This window comes from Suillus fuscotomentosus (assembly GCF_016647785.1).
Source record: "Suillus fuscotomentosus strain FC203 chromosome Unknown F5891scaffold_46, whole genome shotgun sequence".
Lineage (NCBI taxonomy): Eukaryota > Fungi > Basidiomycota > Agaricomycetes > Boletales > Suillaceae > Suillus > Suillus fuscotomentosus.
In genome coordinates, this window is record NW_024539558.1 from 20,832 (window position 1) to 31,057 (window position 10,226).

The 10,226-nt window shown below is 41.9% G+C and overlaps 1 protein-coding gene across 1 annotated transcript; it reads left to right on the plus strand.

The window, feature by feature from the left end:
- Positions 1-3,110: 3,110 nt before the first annotated feature.
- Positions 3,111-5,777, plus strand: F5891DRAFT_1191849 (uncharacterized protein; the record flags this gene model as incomplete). The annotated part of the gene is made up of 3 exons (XM_041367517.1): positions 3,111-3,332; positions 4,796-5,049; positions 5,543-5,777. The coding sequence occupies 3 exons, from the start codon at positions 3,111-3,113 to the stop codon at positions 5,775-5,777; spliced, it is 711 nt and encodes a 236-aa protein (XP_041222989.1).
- Positions 5,778-10,226: the final 4,449 nt, after the last annotated feature.

Sequence of the window (10,226 nt, forward strand, 5' to 3'; positions counted from 1 at the left end):
GCAGCACTTCACTGCAGAATACAAAGCTGATAGTTTAATTGCCACATCAACTACAGAAGAGCATGCAATGGCCTACATGCCCACAACCAATGATGCTAATGAAGGTGCCCTTGGTGCTATGCGAGTTTTCATGTGAAACAAGCCAATGATAACAATGCATCAGTACGAGGCTCAAGCACTGTTTCATTGTAACAACATACATGATTTTATTAATTCCACAATATTCACTGGAGACATTGAGAAATTCTGCATACAGGAGGCCAGAAGGATTGATGGGCAGAAGCTGGAGAAAAAGTGACAGCAAGAGCTTGTGATGAACAAGAGGTTGAAGAGACTTATCAAAGGGTTGCTGCAAAGAAGACAAAGATGGCAGAGAAGGATGTATTGCTGGATGCTGTTGAATTCATTCTAGATGATGCAAAACTCAATGCCCTTAACATAAAACAAATTATTGAACAACTCAAACTCCATTGCTGCTGTGACAATACAATACACAAACCATACTCTCATGAAATCAGCACTAAACATGAGCAGAAGTTAGCATACCTAAAAAAAATTGTTACAGACCTCAAGAGCTGCCCAGAAGCTACCATGTGGCCATCCACTGCACAGCTTGATGCAAGCATGTCTTGTCATGACAATGTGGAGGATTCAGATGATGAGATGGACTTCAAACATAAATTATTCAGACTTGGAGGTGTGTGAACCTGCAAAACTTACTGTGTTGGTGTCTTGCTGACATCTGAGACAGATGTAAATCATAATATTTCACTTATACTACCATACAACATACTTTAAACACCATCCAGCAGTCGAATTGATGCTTTCTGCATACAATACTTCACATTTGAGAATTTGTACCATTGAGTTATGAAAATTTGCCTATGGGAATCTTACATAAATGTCACAGTTGTGGAACAGAGAATGCACATCCCCATTTGAAACACATTCATTTAGACTGTTCTCATGTGTATTTAAGCCTTATCAAATTATACTAATTGTTGATGCAACAGCCCTCCAGCAGCCTCTCTTGATGCTGCTCTACTCAGTCTCATTATTTTTGATTGCTGTTCTCACCATGGTCAACTGTCCAAACTGTGATGTTGAAGTTCACAATCATGGACTTTCCATGCACCTCAGCAGGTACTGCTGCATGTGTGATGTAGCCATGACATCAGCACTTACTGAATGGCCGGAGCGCCAACAAGCGATTGCTGAAGCTGCCTAATCAAAGGAAGAACAGCAATAGGAAGAAGAACATGAGGCACAGCATTGTCAATGACAACAGCAGCAGCCTCGTGTTGAGGAAGTGAGTATTATTTTCAAAATGTAGACTTGACATTCATATATGAACAGGTACCAGATATTGAAATGGACTTGTGACCATCTGGGCATCCCAATCGCCAGATATGTCTCCCCAAATGTTACTGTGACAAAGTTCCAGTCCTGCCAACTCCTGCCCTACCTCCTGTTGAGCTAGATGATCCAGCACCAGTGCCTGATGACTCCAGCAACATTGCCATGGACTTTGATAACAGACCATCATCGGAGCATGCCCCCCCTACAGAGAAACATTGTATGGTGTAGCACTTGTGCTAGGCTCATATTCAGCTATTTCACACATCATGTTAAATGCCTGTCACACAAGAATCACTTTCCAATGTTATCTGACACTCATCTGCTCAAATCTGATGCTTATCCGCAAACCCGATGTTTATCCACTAAACCCAGCACAAACCTGATGCAAACCCGCTAATCCGATGTTTAGGTCACACCGGACCCAATACTTTCCTGTGCATTTGTCCTCCCTATGTCCAGTCCTGTCATATCTATCTCCACTAGGTGTGCAGTTATCAGTTTTCATGTTGCTAACATTGTAGAACACATTATTACATGTCCACAGTACCACATGTCTTATTACATAGGACATCGGACCTGAAAATTAGCACTACTACTTTTGCCTATAGCACTCCAAAATTCCACATAGACACTATATATTTCGCATATCTCCTTCTTACTTATTTCACCTTTCTATTTCCAAGTAGGAGGAGGTCATTAGATATTTGTAGTTCTTCACTGAATTCTGCAATATCATCCTTTCATTATCTGAAACATTCCAAAAACACTGACAGTAACCCAGCATTCACTATCCCCGACATTCACTACAAACCCGATGCTAACCCAAAACCCAATGAAATCCAACAAAACTTAATGAAACCGCCTAACCCAAAACCTGAAAAACATCGGACCCGACAATTTACCTTCGGACTTTGTTTCCCACGCTTCAGACTATCTTCCTTTTAGTATAATTAATTATTCTACTACCAACAGTTAACCCCTCGGGTCGAACACACTTGTCTTACAAGTATAGCAGACTAGGCTGTGCAAGACTACAACATTTTATATTGCTGGTTACTTACTTCATATAGTACCAAGCATTGTTTTACCTACAACAGACACTGATACATTTGACCTTTTTCGTGAATACCCTCATTCATTTCCAATATATGACCCCGAGCATTCAGCCTACTTTGATGCACTCTGTGACTCCTCAACATTCCAGCACATTGATGGAGATGCTGATTATGAATGACCATGGTATGCTGGCTTCAGACAGTCACTCGAAACAGTCCACCATGACTACTTTGCACCATTCCTTAATGTGACGGTCTTTCACCTTATGACGTGGTTTTATAATATTTCAGTCTCAAAATTGCTGCAAGATCTCAATCACTTGGTCAATGATGTCATGTTAGGGGAGGATTATTGATGAGAAGATTTGCTAGATTTCAATGTGTCTAGGGAGGCATCATGTCTTGAGAAGGCTCAATATGACCCTGCCTTGTCCATATTTTCTTCTGATGGATGGCACAAGACCTCAGTAAAGATATGACTTCCATGCTGAAAAAGAGAAGTTCTCTTCTGAAGATTACGCACCTGAATTTGAAGTTAATGGGCTTTATTACTGCAAACCATTGGAAGTCCTCAAATCTGCATACCAGGAGGTTTAAGTGAAGACATTTCACACAAAGCCATACAAACTATTCTGGCAACCTGACAACAAAGAACCTCCAGAGAGGATCATTACTGAGTTGTATACATTTGACACCATGCTTCAAGAGCATGAGAAGCTCAACCTGCAGCCAAATGAACTGGGCTGTAACTTGGAAACTGTCATTGGTGCAATCATGCTCTGGTCTGACTCTACTCATCTAGCGAGTTTTGGAAATGCTTCTCTGTGGCCGATATACTTGTTTATTGGCAATCAGTCAAAGTACATTCATGGCAAGCCAACATCGTTTGCAGCACATCATCTCGCATATATTCCAAAGGTCTGTTTTTACTATTTGAACTTAAGACATGATCAAATTATGTGTATAGCTACAAGATACTATCTAAGACTTCTACAAGAAGACTGTTGGTTGTAGTGCCACAGGAGCAGTGCTCACACACTGCAAACATAAATTAATGCAGGCCATTTGGCATTTCATACCCAATACCGAATTCATAGATGCATATGAACATGGCTTCATTGTCAAGTTCCCTGATGGAGTCTCTCAGCATGTGTTTCTTCATTTTTTCACTTATTCTGCTAATTATCCAGAGAAGTCTGTTTCACATCTTACTTGATCGCACCATACTAATCTCCAGAATGCCAGGGTTTTACTTGCATGCATGAAATTCCTCGGGAGGTGTCCATGCCCATGGTGTCTTGTTAGCAAAGACAATATTTTCAAATTAGGGACAAGGTTCGATCAACAACAACACATCAGAAACTCTCAAGTTGACAATCACCCATGGTGTAGCCTCATTGAATGAGCCAGCAAACTAATACTTGTTTGAGGCTATAGTGTAATCAGCTCTGCAATTGAGAAAATCATTGGTACCACCTCTGTTGCACCTATTTGTGTATGTATGATTTGAATTGAGCTTTCAAAGTCCACTAACTGTGAGTATTAGAATGCCTTTTCAGAGAAGCTTGCCAAGTTTGGTTTTGATTTCCACTCAATGTTCGTGCCTGACTTTATGTATGAGTTTGAGTTGGGAGTATGGGAGGCAATCCTAACTCATCTTCTCTGAATTTTGTATTCATATGGAGGTACTGCTGTGCAAGATCTCAATGAGCTGTAAGTCATTTTTTTCTTATATATATTTGTGTATATAGTGAGGATTAGGATGAACATGTGTCATAAAAATATTTAGAAGGAGGTTTAGCAATAAAACATGAAAAGGTTTAGAAATACTATATTTCAAATGTTTAGGTCTCTATACAGTTGCTATACAGTAAAGATTAGGATGAGGATACTCACAGTGCACGTAACAAGGTGTAGAAATTCTCATGAGAAGGTTTAGTTGATGGCAGTGGTGGACAAATTAGAAAAGGTTTAGGGTCCATGTAAGTAATTTACGAAAGGTGACTGTAAGCTCAAGTCAACACTGACAACAACATTTTAGAATTGAGCAGCCCTTAAGTTTGCCCATGGAATCACAAGACTTCAGTGCCATGAGTGCATTTTGCAAAGGATGAGAGAGGTTAATCATGAAAGGGAAGCTGCAAGAGAGGATCACTTGCAGCCCAAGACAGAGGATCTTTGTCCATGTCTTCATTTTGTTGACCAGGATCCACTGCTGCATTGCTCACCAGAATCCATTATCAAATGTTCTCATCACAGAAACACTACTGGGATGTTTCTTTCTGGCTCAGAAAGAATAGAAATGACCAGGCCACAAATGTATAATTAGGTCTCTGATACTCATATAACAACAAATGTATTTGCTCACCAGATATAACTAGAATTTTTTTCTGTGCCTCAAAGACCACCTTCTGGGTTGCTTATCAGGGTTGGCCTATGATGGAGATGAAACTTCATTTACTGCTGCAGAATGGAACTCTGTCATAATCATCAACAACTGGATCTATTGTTACAAAGTGCTTCATGTCAACTATACCACCTATGACTTGCAGCATGCTCAGGACTCCCTCAACCCTCGCACACATGCAGACATCATAGTTCTTGCTCATAACCAGGAAGACTCTCATCCATATTGGTATGTCCGGGTTATCAGCATCTTTCATGCCAATATCTGCTGCATGAGACAAGGTGCATGTCCCACTATAAACTATGTCAACTTTTTGTGAGTCTGCTGGTTCACTCATGACATCACTGCCCCAACAGGTCGGGCATCAAAACGGCTGCCACAAGCTGGTTTTTATGATGGAAACAATGAATTAGCCTTTGGGTTCCTTGATCCTGACCTTGTCATTTGTGGTGTGCAACTTATCCCAGCCTTTTGACATCTATGTATGACTGCACTGTTGGGACCATCCATTGCCCATCAAGCAGCTGACAATGATGAGGATTGGGACTGGTACTGTGTCAACATGTCAGTTATTTCCCACTAATGAAATGAATCAAATCTGATAAATTACCAGGTTTATCGACTGAGACATGTTCATGCACTTCCATAGAGAAGGTGTGGGGCACAAATCCACATGAAGAGAGACATCATGTCTGCTTGATGATTGTGATGAGTTGGATAGGATCCCCTTCCAAAGAGAGAAAGAGCACCATAGATCAGAATTCAATGAGGGCTTTGAAGAAGATGAGAATATGGACAAGGAGGGAGACAATGGGAGTGGAGATGATAGTGAGGAGGAGACAGACAGCATGGATGATGAGGATGGGGATGAAGTTCCAGCTCCCTTTGAAGCAATGGTAGATGACACTGTTGCTGACAAGATGGACGAATATGAATACTCCGGTGTAAAGAGTTGATTCCTGGTGGGCTATACAAAAGGTGTTACCTTAAAACTCAGAGTGTGAGTGAGATGTTCATCCCAAAGAGACTGCCTGTAGGATTATCTCTTGATAAAAATGCAAGGGATATCTTGTTAAGATCGAAGGAGAGAGAAGGAAAAGATACCTCAAGTACGTTCAGAGTTCCAAAGAATTGTCCAAAGTGTCTGATGAGTTGTCCAAGGTGTCCGGTTGAGGCCTGATGTCAAGAAATGAAGGTCTGAGGTTGCACAAAGCTTCCAGTGAAACAGCAAGGTTTCCAGTATAGAATATGGTGATTTGTCAAAGTATAGAACTTGTGTAGATTAACTAACAAAGTCCATCGAAAGATTTAAGCAAATCAATAAGCAAAATGGCAGCAGTCAGGCCAAACAATCGCTCTGAATGAACAAAAGATCAATTGCGTGAAATACTAAGATCTGAAAGTGACTCTACCAACTATGACTTGTAGCAAGGGAAGTGAAGTAAGTTGCAAGTATTTAGCGAGCCAGATTATATCCTACTGCATGAAAGTCTGGAATCTGTGTAGGCAAAAACTATAGTGAGATAAGACATCTGAAATGTAATAAGACTCAAGGTGAGCTGCTATAAAGATATATATGTAATAACGCATGAGGTGCATATCTATATGTATTAGCAAGGGTTTTCGACATATGTTCCCCTAGACATAATCAATAACAGATAACTAAGTGAAAAACACACCAGCAAAGTCAAACGGACAAGGACAGAACATGGTACAGAGGATCAGAAAAGCTATAAAGGCCTCGGAAGTAGATGAATGGCCTTTGGATAACTTGGACAAGCGCACAGAACTTTCAGAAGGTTGGAAGAATGTCGAGGAATGTAATATGTATATGAATTTGGCAGGATACATGCCCAATGCCGATCCGAGTATTATACTGGCCTTGATTAAGTCCTTGATGAGGATAGTGTAGATGAAGAAACTAATGAGATTGATAACTTTGGTCCGGAAGATGGGGAGGATGGGATGAATGAGCTTGAGGAGGATAGCTTTGCAGACTTGTAATTGATGACAGCACATGACATTTGATGACCATCAGCAGTTAGCCTCATTGCAGCCTAAGCTGCTTGACATTGTATGCAATGAGGAGAGTATTGGAGGAGGGCAGGATATGGTGCACTGTAGTTGAAAAAAAATGATTTTATTCAGCTGTGTCTACTACAAATATGCATGTCATACAAATAATAGCAATGTAAATCGGCGCAGGGAGGCAAGTTACCATCCATAGTCATATTCAAATAAGGATCAAAAGCAGGTCCAATAGCAAGCACAATTCGTACAGAGGGTCTTCTTGCTTGTAGTTTATGAGCTTGAGAGAAACACCCCAAAACATGGTGAGGCTAATGACAACGAGACCTGGTGATTTGTAAACATAAGCTGAAGGAGGATCATGAGATGAGTGGAGGGCAATTATGGAACAACTCACTTGTTGGCATTTAGCTGTGTTCCAAGAAGATATAGCACTTGACAAAGTGGTTGGACAGAGAGAGATGACTGTGCGAGTTTCATGCTGTGGCATAACATAGCTATAATATTTGTAGGATCTTCTGTCTTGTAGTGTATGAGCTTGAGAGCAACACCCCAGGCATGAGGACATTGTACTGTGAAGGGATGGAGAGACACAATAGGTGAGGCATGAAACAATCCATGAGGACATTGTGCCAGAAGAGTAATGGGAGCAGCATCGGTGAAGGTGCTCAAAACAGCTGTAAGGAGAACTATAAATGTAGTGAGTGCATTGTGACTAGGGTAGGGTTAGGGATATGCACCTTTAAGGCATCACCTCGCTCATGTGAATGCCTAGTTATGGATTTGTATATGAGGGTGCCTAAGTGGCTTGCAAGAGTGCAAAAGACATTGTGGGGGTTGCAGCAGAAGGTGTGGACAGCAAGGAGAAATCTACATCTACATCTGTTCTATTGAAAGAGTGTCTGGTATTGGGCACCATAGCACTCATTCTGTTAAGACATTGCTAAAAGTATTCTTAGATCAAAATAGATTCTACGCAGCCACAATATACTTACCTGGCTGTATCCTATGATATCTAGGTGTGTATTGTTGTGCCACTCCAAATTAGGACCTACTGTAAGAAGAAAAACTAGAGACTTCATAGGTGTCTGCTAGGAGCTTGAAAGCATCAACACACTGCTGGCAAAGGTAGGGTATGTGTGAGGGCAGATGAAGATACAAGGGCAGGTGAGGGTAAGAATGTGAGGTTTGGTGAAGATGTGAGGGGAGGTGAAGATGAGACACTCTGTGATAGGGTCAGTACACATAGTAAGTAGTAGTAATAAAAGTCAGAAGCTGTCAGGCTTAAGTGCTCAGAGTCACCTCCTAGAGGTATATCCTTGCAGCCTGACAGCCTCTGGTCCAAGTTGCCTCCTAGAGGCATATTGGACCAGGAAGTGAATAAGACATATTTACCCCTTAATCCTTAACCCTTCACACATTATGTCTTCAAGTTCACATCATCATCCTAGTGCATCATCAAGCTCCTCTGATCCCCCTGATTTGCATTCAATATATGTATGTAGCACTACCATTTCTTCTGTCAGATGCTCTCCAGAGCCTGTGAAACTTGCAAAATGCAAGAATAAAAGTAAATGGTTAGAGTTGCTAGAACCTAAGGCCCAGCAAACACAAGCACAAATGTTCCTCCAGTGACACCAGCACCGATGACCTTATCAATTCCATTTCATCAAGCTCTCACAAGAACATAACAAGGTAATGTAATTTGATCTGTACCATATCAATTTTGACCTTTGGAAGCAGGAAACGTGAGGATTCAAAAATGGTGTAGCACTCGAGCTCGCGCTGAGCTTGTATTCAGCTATTTCATACATCATATCAAATGCCTGTCACACAAGAATCACTTCCCAATGTTATCCAATACTCGAGCCCCTTCAGTGACAAATTCCGTATTATACGGGCCACCCAACCTCCATAATATCCCATATGAGATGGGCCAGCTGATCATGGGCCCATGTTGTGTATATTCTCGATGATGACGGATGGGCCGGGACACATATTATTTCCAATGGAGACGGGTGGGCCCATGTATGCCAATGATATATATATCCTTAATGTTGACGGATGGGCCGGGGGAATATGATCATTCATGGAGATGGGTGGGCCCATCTGGGTAATATGTAGAGTAGGATATTATAGACAGCTGGGCTGAAGAGAGATGTAAGGCAAATATTGTTATATAGACGGGCGGGCCGACGTGGGTGTATTACATATATGGGTGGGCCGAGGTAGGGGAATATTACATAGACGGGTGGGCTGATGTAGGGTGTATTACATATACAGGTGGGCCGACGTGGAATGTATTACATATATGGGTGGGCCGACGAAAGGGATATCAAATAGACCGGTGGGCCGAGGGTGCTATAAAATATTTATTACATAGACAGGTGGGCCGAGGTGGGGTATAATTATATAGATGGGTGGGCCGATGTAGGATGTATTATATAGACGGGTGGGCCAACATAGGATGTATTACATAGACGGGTCGGCCGACGTGGGGGATAATACATAGACGGGCGGGCCGACGGGGGTGTATTACATATATGGGTGAGCCTAGATATGTTCCATCAAGACATACAGCTGATGTAGCCACCAGCGAATCAAACACATAGGATACATGTACACTATGAGTGCATATACCTACCATCAACCACCAAATCTAAACCCCTAAGCACAAAAACATGAATCTATCATGTGTGGCATTGACCAATAATCCAGGACTGAAGTGGAAAAACCCCACACCTGAACCCTGGTGTGCAACAAATCCTATTTCTAAGCATGGACACCAGAAGCACAACACTCACAAAAATATATATGTCAAATTTTCAGTGCCAAACCCCAAACCGAGATGTACCAACCCCCGAACCCCAAAACCCGAGAGTGCCGGGTCTCGGGTATCGGGTGTCCGGAACTCGGAACTCGGTATGTCTAAACAAAAATATATTGCAAACATGGGTAAGTCAATGTGTTGTCAATCAACTCGATTGTAAATTAAATTGTATTGATCTCCCCAAATTCTCCCAAGTTCCGAGTTCCGGACACCCGATACCCGAGACCCGGCACTCTCGGGTTTTGGGGTTTGGGGGTTGGTACATCTCGGTTTGGGGTTTGGGGGTTAGTAAAATGTTTACAGATATACATAGGTTGATTTAAACATGTCTGGAAGATGTCGTTCGTCTAAAATGTCACATCCTGAGTTCCGGGTGTCGGGACTCGGTACCTGGCACCTGGGACTCGGGGTTCGGCACTGATAATTTGACATTCGGGTGTTCGGGTTTTGGGTGATATCTACCTCAATCTGCAGTTTCGAGTTCTGGATATCGGGAGTGATCATTGAATGATTCAATTGTGGCATAGGTAACATGCATGGAAAAACA